This window comes from Peromyscus eremicus, chromosome 5 (assembly GCF_949786415.1).
Source record: "Peromyscus eremicus chromosome 5, PerEre_H2_v1, whole genome shotgun sequence".
NCBI lineage: Eukaryota > Metazoa > Chordata > Mammalia > Rodentia > Cricetidae > Peromyscus > Peromyscus eremicus.
This window is the reverse complement of record NC_081420.1, coordinates 32,237,578-32,252,373: the sequence shown is the minus strand read 5'-3', so window position 1 is coordinate 32,252,373 and position 14,796 is coordinate 32,237,578. Positions and strand designations below refer to the sequence as shown.

At 44.7% G+C, this 14,796-nt stretch overlaps 1 protein-coding gene across 3 annotated transcripts in view; it reads left to right on the top strand.

Annotated features, from left to right (window-relative positions):
• Positions 1–13,471, top strand: part of Dusp22 (dual specificity phosphatase 22) — a 56,853-nt gene extending 43,382 nt beyond the window's left edge. For 2 of the 3 annotated variants that reach the window (XM_059263226.1, XM_059263229.1), the window contains exons 5-7: positions 7,142–7,216; positions 9,990–10,161; positions 10,959–13,471. In XM_059263226.1, coding sequence (XP_059119209.1) covers positions 7,142–7,216; positions 9,990–10,161; positions 10,959–11,141 — 430 coding nt within the window. In that variant the 3' untranslated portion in view covers positions 11,142–13,471. The remainder of the gene's footprint in view (positions 1–7,141; positions 7,217–9,989; positions 10,162–10,958) is intronic. The other variant, XM_059263228.1, reaches the window with a different exon arrangement.
• The last annotated feature ends 1,325 nt before the right edge of the window (positions 13,472–14,796 follow it).

The window sequence follows — 14,796 nt, the reverse complement described above, 5'->3', positions numbered from 1 at the left end:
CCTGGAAATAACCCCCCCACACACACCTCTGTCTGCCTCACCCAGTTTTAAACCAGAGCGGCATTGGGCCAGCCCACCTTCTGGTCTTTCTTGTAAAAGGCATTTCTAGGAATATCTGCCTGGCTTGGCCTTGTGCCTGATTTTGTGTCTGAGTCAAGTCTCATGGTGGAGTTCTACATCATCTCTCTGGGCATCATTGTGCACTTAGACTGAGACAGTTGGTGTCCCCATTACAGATGCCTGCCCTGGGGCTCTACAGTCCTTGCCCCCAGCATAGTGGTGGCCATTAACAGCATCCTGTGTGCCGTCTTTGATTTAGCACCTGTCACATGCAGACGTGCAAACCAAAGGAGGGAAAGGCTATTTGGGGGAATAGGTGGTGCCACCTCCCCAGGCCTTGCAAGGCTCCTTTACACTATTGTGGGCTTGGTTACAGGTTTGGGTATTGCTCAGCCCAAGTGTGGCAAGGTTGACTCTTGAATCAAAGTTCTGCCTCATAGTACATAGGAAGCCTAGGAGTTTGTGACCTGCAGATGTGAGAAACAAATTTAAGAAGTTGCTCCCAGGGAGGTCTCAGTAGAGGAATTGGCCTGCCCTCTTAGCAAGATCTTAATGAGGCTGTAGACTAACCGCTTCCTGAGGAATCCGAGGCCTGTGTGCATTCAGAGGAGCTCTGCTGGCTTTGGCTCACCGTGGAACGTTCTGAGGCAGTCTGTGGCTTCTTCTTCGTCTGGGTGGCACTCATTCATTGCTTTCTGGTTTTTCTTTTGTGGCTCTAGTACTCTTTTCCTTTTCCTGCTTATAGACCAGTGATTCCCAATCAGAAAGGAGCCCACCAAAAGGTAGGACCTGTAGTTGGGAGATGGACTCCTGCACACTCCTGACAACTACAGTGTGAACAGCCTGATGGACAAAGGAATGTGTGTTGTTTTTACTCCTTTGTGGGGGCCTGCCACCCAGCTCCCAAATAAATCACACAGAGGCTTATTCTTACTTATAAATGCCCAGCCTTAGCTTGACTTGTTTCTTGCCAGCTTTTCTTAACTTAAATTACTCCATCTACCTTTTACCTGTGAGCTAATCCCATTCTCTTACTTCTGTAAATCTTACCCTTACTCTGTTGCTGGTTGTGTAGCTGGGTGTCTGGCCCCTGATGTCCTCCTCCTTCTCTGTCTACTCCTCCCTTCTTTCCCAGATTTCTCCTTCTGTTTATCTTCTCTGCCTGCCAGCCCCACCCATTTCTCTTTCCTGCCTCACTATTGGCCTTTCAGCTCTTTATTAAACCAACAGATGTTTTAGACAGGCACAGTAACACAGCTTCATAGAGCTAAACAAAAGTAACACACCTTAAAATAATATTCTACCACAAATGTGCCATCTGGCCATCCCCTGATGTTCAGCTGGTCTGAAGGGACTTTAGAGTCTGGATAGCCTGTCAAGTCTGAGGTCTGGAATCCAGCTCCTGTTTACTGAAAGAAGGATGGACACCTCTGTATAAGCCATGAGGCAGATTGCAGCTTAGTAGCTTGGGTCTATGCCTTGGTTGGGATTTTATTGCTGTAATAAAACACCATGACCAAAAGCAATTTGGGGAGGAAAGGGTTGATGTCATCGTACAGCTTGTACATCATCCTGGGAAGTCAGACCAGAACTGATGCAGAGGTCATAGAGGAACATAGCTTACTGTTTTGTTCCTCATGGCTTGCTCAACCTACTTTTGTATAATACACAGGACTACCTGCCCAGAGGCGGCACTGCCCATAGTGGACTGGGTCTTTCCACATCAATCATTAGTCAAGAAAATGCACTACAAGTTTGTCCACAGGCCGATCTGGTGAGGACATTTTCTCAATTGAGGTTCCCTTTTCCAAAAATGATTCTAGCCTGTGTCAAGTTGGCATAAAACTAGCCATCACAGGATACTTCTGACCTAAGTGAGGTGGCTTGGGCTTTTTTAATTCCTGAATTAGACTCTGATATGAGAGTGCATTTGGCTGTAAGTAGACTGTCTCTGATGGTGTCTCAGGGGGAGGTGATGTGGAGAAACCTGAGTGTGGTACTCCTAGGGCTGCCAGCAAAGTTCTGATATCCTGTGAGTACCTGGCTTCCCATTCTGCACTTGACGTTGGAGTTCCATGCTTCAACTACAGATCTTAGCATGACTTTTGTAGCTTTCTGGTTGGAGGCTAGACATAGCACATTTCTTTGCTCAGAAAGAGAGACTTTTTGCAGAAATCCTCTCCCTTAGCTTTCTTGTTCTTTCTCTGTGGCCACAGCTGGTAGACGCAGAGTCTTCTCAGAACCTGAGCACTTTGCTGTTCAAAACTGAATCAGTGTACCTAGCCTGTTTTGCTATGATGTCAGAGCTGTGTCGGGGATGTCCTGGTCAGCTCCAGGTACCTGGTTTGGCTTGTAGCTTGAGAGGCTCTACCCTTCTGCTTCAGCCCTCCAACATGCCTACAGACACCTTCCCCACCAGCTGTCAGATTGCTCCTGTACCTACCCTTCCCACCTGATTATGCACTGGAGTTCTGAGTACTAGTGTTGCTGGGTGTGTGGTTTTAGCAAGGACATATGTGTGCCCACTTATGGCCAGTTGAGAACAATGCTGCAGTTCTCTGAGCCCTGTGTTTATATCTAGGAGTCTTTTTCCTGGGAAATTGTCAGAAACTGGTCTGCCGTGCTATGCTATGCTATGCTGTGCCATGCCATGCCATGCCATGCTATGCTATGCTGTGCTATGCCGTGCTATGCTAGAGACTTCTATAGCAGTCTAGCATCCTTAGGTTGGTATACTTGGAATCTCCACTTCTGTGACTCATGTAGTTTTTGGCAGGCATAGGTATGTGTGTTGTATGTACATTCATCTCATTAAAAATGTTTCTTATCTTTCAAAATTCCTGCTTCTGAAAATGGTCTGGCAGATATTCTAGGCCTGTAGCCGAAATGGGTGCCCCAGCGGTGCTGAGAAACATTAGGTGACTGTCCAGACTGCTAGCTGTCTCTGTCAGTTCTTGCAAATTTTCAGAAGTTGCTTGCTTGTACTTCTTGTTTACTCAGGTAATATTATTTTCCTTCTCAGGTCCTTGATGGGGTTGAAGACTAGATAGTTACAGTTATAATCCTCTTGTATCTAACTAAGAACATTTTAGGTACTAGAGTTAGAATCTTCAGGATAGGACACTATTGGAGTAATCTCTGTAGTTTGCCATTTACCTATGGTCTGGACATTTCTGGACAGTTAGTATATGTTTCTTGTTTGATTGTTCTTGTTGGTTGTGTTTCTATTTTTGTTTATGTTATTACCTTTCCCCTCTCCTGGACAATACTTGATAATCAGTCCTATTGGATATAGTTTTGTATTAGGTTAGAACTTCCTTATTCGGACAAAAAGGGGAGATTTAGTGGGTACCTGTTCCATTTATGACCTTAAGGTACCAGCCCCTATGGTGTGGCCTCAGGGCTAGCTTAAGACCTCAGGGGCACATACACCTCACTCTCTTTTTTCCCTCGTGGGCTTGGACAGTGCAGTGTGGATTGACTCAGGCAGCAGGAGCAGTGTGGAACTGGCCATCAGCCTTTCAGGACTCTGCAGTGATTTTGCTTTATCCTGTTTAGTGAGCTGTTCTTCCCAATTTATATCCTAATAAACTCCCTAATACTCCTTAAAAAAAGGTTTCCTACTTGTCTTAGGGTTTCTGTTGCTGTGAAGAGACACCGTGACCACAACAACTCTTATAAAGGAAAACATTTAATTGCCTGGCTTACAGTTTCAGAAGTGTAGTCTATTATCATCATGGCATGAAGCATGGTGGCATACAGGCAGACTTGGTGCTGGATAAGGAGCTGAGAGTTCTATATCTTGATCTGCAGGCAACAGGAAGTGAACTCTCACAGTGGACATGGCTTGAGCATATATGAGTCCTTAAAGCCTGCCTCCACAGTGACACACTTCCTCCAACAAGGGCACACCTCCTAATAGTGCCACTCCCTATGGGCCAAGCATTCAAACACATGAGTCTGTGGGGCCATACCCATTCAAACTACCACATTCCACTCCCTGGCCCCCATAGGCTTATAGCAATAACATAATGCAAAATGCATGTAGTCCAACTTCAAAACTCCTCATAGTCTGTAACAGTCTCAAATGTGTTTAAAGTCCAGTCTCTTCTGAGACTCATGTAATCTCTTAACTGTAGTCCTTTGTAAAATCAAAATAAAAACAGATCATATATTTCCAACATATGATGGCCTAGGATTTATATTACTGTTCGAAAATGGAGGAAAGGGAGGATAGTACAGAAATACTGGACCAAAGAAAGACTGAAAACCAGCTGGGCATACTCCCAACTCTGCATCTCCATGTCTGATGTCAAAGCATTCTTCTGATCTCCAACTCCATTCAACTTTATTGACTACAACACACTTCTTTCTCTTGGGCCAGATCCACTCCCTGTTAGCAGCTCTCCTTGGCAAGTATCCCATGATTCTGGCATCTCCAACATTTTGAGGTCTCCAAGGCATTCCAGGCTTCACTTTCATAGCTTCACACAATGGTCTCTCTGGGCCTCCATGTGGGGAAACCCCTGCCACATGCCTGGCCTCAGCAGCTTGCCTTAGTTTTGGAGGGAGATTCCATAAACCCTTTCTTCTGTTCTTGACTTTAAAGCTTGCCAAGTTCTGCTGCTTCCTAGGGCTGGAACATGGTCTCCTTGTTCAATTACATTTTCATCAGCTTTCTCTTTTCAGTGGTTTCCTTCACTGCCTAAACTTGGCTGTTCTGCAACTTGCTCTGTAGACCAGGCTGGACTGAAACTTCAAGATCTGCATGCCTCTGTCTCCTGAGTACTGGAGTTAAAGGCACGTACCATTATGTCTGTACTTAAGCTGTTCTTTAATTCCTTTTCACACATTGGAAGCTTAGCTGGGTGTGATCTTGCCCTGAGGTCTCCACTCTCTTTATTCCATTTAACATCAGGTTTTCCTTAAATCTGTTTATTTCCATGAACACAGGATTTAACTCCATTCCACTTTCTGGTGCTCCTTTTCTCCTCAAATTGTACATTTTGTATTTCTCCTTGCTCAGCTTGTTCCTTTTCTTTATAGATCTTCATAAGAGTGAATGCTAATAACTGTACAGTGGAGTCAATACTAGGCTGTTTTGAGATTTTTCTCTGCCAATGAAATTAATCCAAAACTCTTCATTTGGCCTCAAGCAGACTTTGGACAATTGCAAAAGGCAGCCATATTCTTCACTAAAATATCACAAGATGGGTCTCTAGGCCATTTACTAAAATTCTGATCCTCTGAAACCTCTTGAGCCAGGTCCCCACAGTTCAAGTCACCCTCAGCACCACTGTCTTCCATGCTTCTTCTAGTATGGCCCATTAGGCCCTACTTAAATCATTCAACTGTTTTTCTAATCCAAACTCCCAAAGTCCACATACTTCCAAACAAAAACACCACCTGGCCTATCACTGCAATACCCCAGTCCCTGGTTCTAACTTCAGTCTTGTTTGGGTTTCTATTGCTGTAAAGAGACACCATGACCATAACAACTCTTATAAAGGAAAACATTTAATTGGGCTGGCTTACAGTTTCAGAGGTTTAGTACATTCTCATCATGGTGAGAAGCATGGTGGCATACAGGCAGACTTGGTGCTGGAGACGGAGCTGAGAGTTCTACATCTTAATCTGCAGGCAACAGGAAGTAAACTCTCGCATTGGGTATGGCTTGAGTATATATGAGCCCTCAAAACTCGCTTCCACAATGACATACTTCCTCCAACCAGGCCATACCTATTCCAACAAGGGCACAACTCCTAAGTAGTACCATTCCTTATGGGCCAGAGCATTCAACACATGAGTCTATGGGGCCATTCCTGTTCTTAACAACCACACTACCTCTTGCCAGCATAAACCCACTGAGTTCTTCTGTAGCAGTAGCCAAATTTCATTTGCCCCGTCATTCTGCAGGGAGAATTATTCCTTAACAGTTGTCTCGCAGCCTGTCATAATCCCTGGAACATGGCCAGTACTCAGTGTTTATAGAGAAATGAATTGGGCACATAGGCAGCTTTGGGTATTTCGGTGCTTTAGAAACCACCTGAGGGTAAAATACACCTGATGAAAGGTTCTGGGCCTGCACCTCACAACCTGTACTTGGCCCATGCTCCAGTGCAGATCTCTGTCCATATAGTTCAAGGCAGGCACACTGCCCGGGAACCTGATGGTGGATCTCCTGAATAGTTGTATGCTGAATAAATGCCCAGAAAAGAAGTGACCCAAAAGGTAGGGTCAGAAGAACGAACTATAACATTCACCATCATTGCAAACTGCAGAATTTGCAAAGCTTATTGATATTTTACCTTTTCTCCTCTGTGAGCCATCATTCTTGCTTTCTAAGTCATGCTTCTAAGGCCACACAGAGTGGCAGAACAGTTGAAACTAAACTCTCCGTTCCCCACAGCTCCAGTGACAAGAATGACCAGGGAGGTCTCTAGGGAGATTATTACAGCCAGTGCCTCCAAGGTCTCCAGGGTGTCAGAAATAAGCCAGCTTCTAGGACTTGGGAAGACCACATATCAGGGATACCTTCCTCATCTGAGCTCTGAAGCTGTGCAGTGTTCACAGCCAGTGTGAGGGGCAGACTGAACATAAGAACTTAAACAAGAACTCCATGTATCAGTCAGTAGCAACCCCATATGATTCAGGGGTGGCTTGAATATCAATTCTGGAAAATTCTGATGATTGGAGGCCTTCTAAGCCTCAGTATGCCTATGATCCACTATAGCTGAAGCTGTGCTGGTCCCAGTATAGTCTGGCTCTAGATGGGGCAGACTCTACTCTGGGTCACAGCCCCTTTGGGGTCGAAAGACTCTCTCACAGGGGTCACCTAAGACCATCAGAAAACATCGATATTTACATTATAATTCGTAACAGTAGCAAAATTACAGTTATGAAGTAGCATGAAAATAATTTTGTGGTTGGGGGTCACCACAACATGAGGAACTGTATTAAAGGGTCTGTGTTAGGAAAGTTGACAATCATTGCTCTAAGACATCTTAGTAAATCCCAGAAGATGTTTCTTTTCATCAGATGTTAAATAGTAAATATCACTTCTCACTTTTTTTCTGTATAGGACAAGACATTTTAAAGAAAGTATTAAATTCATTCATGAGTGCCGACTCCAGGGTGAGGGCTGTCTTGTGCACTGGTAAGTTTGACTCTTTCTTTACAATGTTGTCATAAGTTTGATTTATAATTGGTGTCTTTTTAACTTAGTTGCTTTTCTAATGCTGTAATAAAATACCATGACCAATACAACTTACAAAATAAAGCATTTATCTGGGGGCTTATGGTTCCAGAAAGTTAAGAGTTCATGACCATCCTGGCAAGGAGCATGGCAGCAGGCAGGCAGGTATACTGCTGGAGCAGTAGCTGGAAACTCCTAACTGGATCCACAAGCATGAGGCAGAGAGCTAACTCAAATGGCCTGGGCTTTTGAAACTTCATAGCCCAGACAGAGTCATTGTCATCCCCAGTGACACCTCCTCCAACAAGGCCATACTTCCTAATCCTTCTCAAACTGTTCCACCAACTCGGGACCAAGAATTTCAATATATGAGCCTATGAGGGCCTTTCTCTATGTGGTTCATTAGTTCATGTGCTAACAGCACTGTAGATTCTGACTCTCCAATGCATACTGTACTTGCCCTGCTCTGTAGTAGTCCTCATTTCCTTGTGCTGAAAGAACTGACTGCTTTTGCTTTTGTTTTTGCTTTAGGATTTCTAGAGGTTATTGTCAAGATTAGTAGACACAAAACACTGTCATTACTAGCTTGACATTTTATTAAAACAGCATCTATGTGTCAGCTGGTCCTGTTAGACTCACACAAGACCCCAGGATGGCCATTCCAAAGCCCTGCTTCCTCCTGCCAACTCTGGTAGCAACTGTGGCTGTGTAGAGATACATTTTTACAACACCAAAATAATTCCTTTCCACTTTGAGGTTGGGGCTTTTGTTTTGTGTGTTTGCCTCTAGTTCTTTAAACTGATCCAAGCAGACTTAGAATTAAATATTTTATTTACAGGGACCCACCTTCAGTCTGCTGTACTTTGTATCATAAATGGAAAGTCAGTGCTCCATATCCATTGGTTCCAAATCCGTGATTTCAACCACGACTCAGAAATATCCAGGAAGTGTGTCTATATGAAACATGCACGTGTTTTTCTTGTCCTTATTTCCTAAACAGTATGGGACAACAGCAGCAGCTGTTAAGCTGGCACTTGCATTGTCGTGTGCTCGGTGTCACCTAGAGATGCCTGAAAATGTTTGGGAGGAAATACACAGACGGCATCGAGTACCCTGCCCTTTATGAGACCTTGAACACCGTGGATTCTGGTATCCACAGTGAGCCCTGAGACCAGTGACCCATGATCAGAAAGGTCACCTGCACATGCATGCAGACACACACACTGACAAGAAAGGCAAGCCAGCATGCTTAAGTGTAGTGTCTGTACAGTGATCTGATTTTCACCTGGTGCATTCTGGGTCAGTATTACCGTTGGCGTGATAATAATAGCCTGCAACATTTAGAGCCGTGGCTCTGCATAGTTAAAGTGGAGATTGATCATATCCCCTCATCTTGAATGATGTGTGGTATTAATTAACTGAAAGTGTAAGTCTTTTGACGGAATAGAAGCAGGTCCCCCCTCTCCCCCGCAACCCCCGCAGCATAAGCAGTGTGAAGTGGTAACTCTTGGTGCTTACGCTGGTGGTGGCCCTGCCAGAATACAATAGACAGAGAAGCCACATCCAGACGTTGTGAGCCAGTAGTCCACAAAAGCAGAAAAAGACATGAGATGTTTCAATAGCTTTAAGAATGGTGTTTTGCAGATTTACACAGATTTATGTTTATATATTAAATAATGTGCAGTATTTTTTTGTGCTATACTGTTTTAGAAAGCAGGTAGCATAACCAATACAAGTGATAATTGTTTCAACCTTCCATTACATTTAGGTTAAAGTGCCTTGGGAGTGCAATTGGAGGCAGTTGACAGAGATTCTGAAACCCCAATCCCAGGGACTCTCCAGGCTTCTGTTGAATTCATATCAAGAATTGTAGCCTAAGAGGATATATTTGTTTAAAATTCCCTTGCAGTTCCTAATAAAAAGCCCTGATGATGAGCTAGTGCTTAAGAGGAGGGTTTATTATTATTGTTGTTAGACTATTTATTCTAGGCCTGATATTCTAAGAATTCCTGTTTAATATATTTGTGTATATCTGAAATTTTTCAAAAAACAAGAGCATTCTCTAAGCTTCCCTATGTTTAGTCATTGATAGAGCACTCTGAGAAAGCCCAGTCTTGTGTCTTAACTTACATATGCATTTAAAATTAACCCCTTGACAGGGCCAACCAACCAACCACTACTGCTTGCAAGCACCCTGGCGATTGCTTTGGAGCATGGAGTGTTCAGTCTGCTTGATTAGATCAAAACAATTCTAGAAACTAAGGTTTGGAAAAGGCTTTTGTAGGCCATTTTGAAGATGGGTACCCAGACCTTGAGGATGCTAGCCAAGTGATCTACCATTGAGCTGCATTCCTAGCCCTTTCATAAGCTTTGAAAGTCATAGACTTGCCCTTTATATATGGTAGCTAATAAAGCCATGAAGCCTTCAGGTTTCGAGTGGAATTGTTGCATAGGGTTGGAAGCCCTCAGCCACTCACTGTGCTGCAGTTACATTATTGCCAAGGAAATAGAAAATATCCAGGCTATAGAATGTTGGGCTAAAATGCCTCTGGAATGGTTCCACTCCAGTAGAGCTGGAGTAGCGCAAAGTTCTTGGTATAGTAAGCCCTTGTCTGCTTCCATGAAAACCTCAAGGAAGACAGACTTTCTAGAATGAGGTCCTTTGGATAGGTGGAGTGGTGGATCTGTAGTTCTCAGACTGTCCTTGCAACATGTAGCTGTCTTGGTTCTGCAGCCTGGCTGGGGTCTCCAGGAGTGTGACACTGGTGATTGCATACATCATGACTGTCACCGACTTTGGTTGGGAGGATGCCTTGCACACCGTTCGAGCAGGGAGGTCCTGTGCCAACCCCAACCTGGGCTTCCAAAGGCAGCTGCAGGAATTTGAGAAATATGAAGTGCACCAGGTGAGTGGGCTTTAGGGAATTTTTCAGATGTAGACAGCCACCCCGGGCCATGCCTTGCACTTTGAGAATTGTGGCACTTGGACTGAAAGGCCCACAGAAGTTATCAGGTCCAAGGATTCCCCCTCCATCCCTGAGAGTCTTCCTGCGTGTTTGTGCTCCTGTGTGGCAGGTTTGCCGTCGTGCGGTGCCTGGTTCTCCATACCAGCGGGTTGCTCTCCCTCTGGGTGTAGTGACCATTTCCTGGTTTGGCCTACTTTCTTCTTCTTTTTCTTTTTCACTTTGATTTCATCTCAGCCTTTAAGCTATTAAAGTTATGATCAGCCAGGTGACAGTGGAAGGGGGTAGTTCCCATACTAATTATGGGAACTCGAGTATTAGGTTGTTGGCTGTAGTAAACAGGATCACCTTTCTATGAGATGGTTCTGAATTGCAAACCTTAACTCTTCCTGTTTTCTCCCTGGACTCTTTTCGTCAGTCCTGGCTGTCACAGGCAGATGGCACAAGAACACATTTTTCTTGCATCCATTTTAGATTCCTTAGCAGCAGACACTAACTGCTCCAAGTCTGCTAAGTAGATGGATAGTTCAGCAGATTTTCAAGTGTTGAACCCAGATCGTTGAAGGACCAACTGTTTCTCTTGCCTGCCATTGGCTGTCAACCGCAAAGCTGTGATTGCCTGATGCCCTTGATTTCCATGCTTCCCTGTGAAAACTTCACCATTGCTTAAGAAGTGAAAGTCACTGTGAATTCATGTGTGGGTGTATGTGACATTGGAGATTTGTTTCCAACTTTTCCAGTATCGGCAGTGGCTGAAAGAAGAATATGGAGAAAACCCTTTGCGGGATGCAGAAGAAGCCAAAAGTATTCTGGGTAAATATAAAGAGCAAGGGCGCATGGAGCCCCGGCCTAGCACCAGGCGGTGGAGCAGCTTTTCAGCCCTGTCTCCTCTGACCTACAATAACTACACGACAGAGACCTAACAGAGATACCTGGTGTTTTCCTTCCTGCTGCGGGTCTTCTGGGTTGCCTACAGGCTGGTGTGCCTGGTGTGCTGGCTACTGCCTCTGAGGACTACAAAAGGAGATCACAGCGAGGTGGACCACTCAGGGCTCCTTCCCCAGCAACCCTCCCCTGCCCTGCTCAAGGCCTTTTCACTCTGCCCATCTTCACCCAATCTTGGCCTCACCTGAGCTTGCTGTGCCTGGGATGCCGCTGGGCTGCAGTGTATTAATTGTATGCGTACAAGAGTGTGTATGTGCATGCATGTGTGTAAGAGTATGCCTATGTGCCTACAAATGTATGCATCGTGAAAGAGTATACATGTAAATGTGTCTCGGCATGGGAGAACTGAATGTTTGCGGTGCTGAAAGTTATAAATCCCCTGCTGATAGAATTGGGACAGCCACATTTTTGTTCAACTCCACATGGAAGTCATTTGAACTTAGCTTTGAAAAGCTACTCACCAAGTAACAGCCTATACCTGTGATCAGTGAGAACTCAGGGTATGAGCAGCTGGAAGCAGTGGTGTTTCAGAACCTGAGATGATGCAGAGGAGGAAGGGACAGGACCCTCCAGAGGAAGGGTGACATAACCCCTACCAAAAATTATGTATATAGGACAGGGGAGGGGACTTGTGAGAATTGCCTTGGGCTTGCTAGGAATATCAGACCCTAGCCTCTCTGCTGCCTCAAGACATACTCCACTTGCCAGCCAGTCATATCCCTGAGTTCTACTTGGTTCCTGCTCTGTGTGGGACCAGCATCATTTGAGTTCCATGGGGACAAGGAGGACCTGAGCCACAGTAGCCCTGCACCAGAGGTCTAGCCTGCTTCCTGTTTGCTTTTACACACTCCAGCCTCTGGATGGCCTCATGTTGCAGGGACTAAATCTCAGGTTTGTATGTACCTGCAGGAATTGGAAAGAAAGAACAGTTATTAACACCGTAGCAGTTTGTGTTTAAAATGCCTGAGCATTTACTGAGCTCACTGGTGTAGGCTGTGGACTTGATCTCTGACCTCAGCTACCTCATTAGATTTATTTCTCTCTTTCTTATTTAAGGCTAGTGTTTCTTTGGTATCCCTGTCAATTCTTCTTCATAGTTGAAAATGTTAATCATGTTGCTTTTGATTTTGAAACCAAAGAAAAAGACATTTATATCATTGAGCTATTTAAAATCTTCAATTTGGGCTTCCATGAGGTTTTCCAGTGGGTCAAACCCCAGATTCTGGCCACGAGAACTCCTCAGCTTGAAGTTTGTGGCAGCAGGCACCTTCCAGTCCTTCATGCCAACTCACATTTCTTAAGCCATATGAATGAAAAATACACTCAACCTCTCCCTAAAAAGATGCTGCAACCAGGTTTTTCTGAATTCCATCACAAAAAGAGCCCCTGAATAAGAAGGATAATCTTCCTGTGTGTGTAGAGCATGTCAAATTTGAGCCCTTTGGGGCCCAGGGAAAGTGAGGTTGCCAGTTCTGCACGTATGGAGGCCCTGTGTGTGTAGTGAGAAAGGTGTCCATGAACTCGCATCTTCAGCTGTAATAGCCTGCCTTTAACAAGGAGCATAACTGTGCTGGCTAGAAAAGCAGGCAGGAGGCTGCTAGCGGGCCACAGAGCAGAGTGAGGTCCTGGCACTTGAGAGAAAGAGGAAAACAAAGCAGTAGGGCAGTGAAGGAAGCCTGGGTGTGTGTGCACACGTGGGACAGCTCCTTAGATTCCCTAGGTTCTCAACTGTCTTAACTTTTGTTGCCAGTAACGTTCTTTCTCCACAGCCGCCCCGGGAATTCTGAAGTACTGGGCCTTTCTCAGAAGACTGTAATGTACCTGAAGTTTCTGAAATAATGCAAAGTTCAGTCTGGTGCTGCCAAAAAGAAAAGTGTCATAGTGTTTATTTTTAAGTGTCCAGTAGTAATTTGTAAACTTGTTTGTTTTCCTTTTAAATTGAATGCATGTATAATCATGTTGGAATACATTAAGAACTATGGAGATTCTGTAGCAAGAGAAAATATCTTTGCCTTAACTCCACTGCTGTGGTTGTTCCTTCGACCCAACGGATGCTTGTAGAATAATCTCAAGAGCTCTATCACACTACCTGTTCTGTTTTGTAATAGTAACTACTTGTCATGAACACTACCCAGGGAGGAAAGCTGGCACCTAGGAAGTGTGTAGTGCGAACTCTACACTCCTGTTAAGTTCTCCAGCCCAAGATACATCTCTCAGTGTGTGTTTTACCCATGGTTGTTGTTCTCCATGGTAGAATTACCAAAAGCTACTCACTTTCATTAATAAAGAGCAAGTCAACCAAGTCTAACATCATGTGCAGTGTATTCTTATGTGACATGTGAAGGTCACGTCTGTTTCTCTGTGGAGGATCACAGTGCACCTGGTCTTGGCCCAGAAGACATATTTCCCTCCAGAAGGCAGATAGCACATGTTAAGAAGGGCACATAAAGCCAGGTGGTGGTAGCATGTGCCTTTAATCCCACCACTCGGGAGGCAGAGCCAGGCAGATCTCTGTGAGTTCGAGGCCAGCCTGGTCTGCAGAGCGAGATCCAGGACAGGCACCAAAACTACACAGAGAAATTCTGTCTCAAACAAAACAAAACAAAACAAAAAACCCAAACAAACAAAAGGGGGGCACATAACACACTGATGACTAAAAGGTAAGTATGTCTTAGGATTGTTGGGGCTGGAGGTGTAGCTCAGAGTAAAGCCCTTACCTTCTGTCTATTATCTCCAGCACCAAAAAGAAAACCTCATCATTTGTGAGTGTAAAGAAATTCAGACACAGAAGTGAAACTCCCTGCAGAATGAAGATTGAGTTTTGGTCCTCTGGGCTTAGTTGCATATACCACAGGGATACACTGTCCAGGCAGTCCCCAAACTCATTCCAAATGCATTTTCACTTCTTAATATGAAGGAACTCAAAACTCGCTTACAGAGAAATTTAAGGCCAGCCACTAAATTCTTCTTATCTAAATCTGGTGAGGGTTAGCTTAGAGGAAAGGCAGGTGATATGGAGAGCTTTGGACCTGTCTGCCAAACCAGCTGTGAGACTAGGGGACACTGAGGCAGCAGAAGCCAGGCCCCATCACCATCTCAGGATAACTGTTGTGCTTACATAGGGTAAGAAAGTGCCGCAGGAAAACATATTCTTTGGCCACAAACCCAGTCCACCTGAACCAATACCACTTGTAGCCTGCTGTCCCTTCCTGCCTATTTCTCACCATGTAACCACATCTGATGCTCACACCCACCACTCCTACACTTTCTAAACTTAGAAAAGGAAACATTTCACTCGCTGAAGGCTCAAACCTGAAGCCTGCACCTACCCTCATGGTAAGTTCCTGGGTAGCAGTTATCTTTTGTCTGTAAGCTCCCTGTTTAGGATGGCATTGATGTGGTCAGACTATAGGCCCAAGCACCTTCTCTTCATGACCAAACCAAGTACTTGTAGGTAGTACAAGATAGTGAAGATGAGACCTGGGATCTGCACACAGACTGGGGACTTTGGCTTGTAAGATTAGGTGGCTCATGGTCCAGTGCAGTTCTCCGGCTAGTTTTCTGCAAACACAGATCTATTGCAGCCTGTAACTTAGCATCACCATCCACAAGGGGAAACATGTAGCTGAAGTT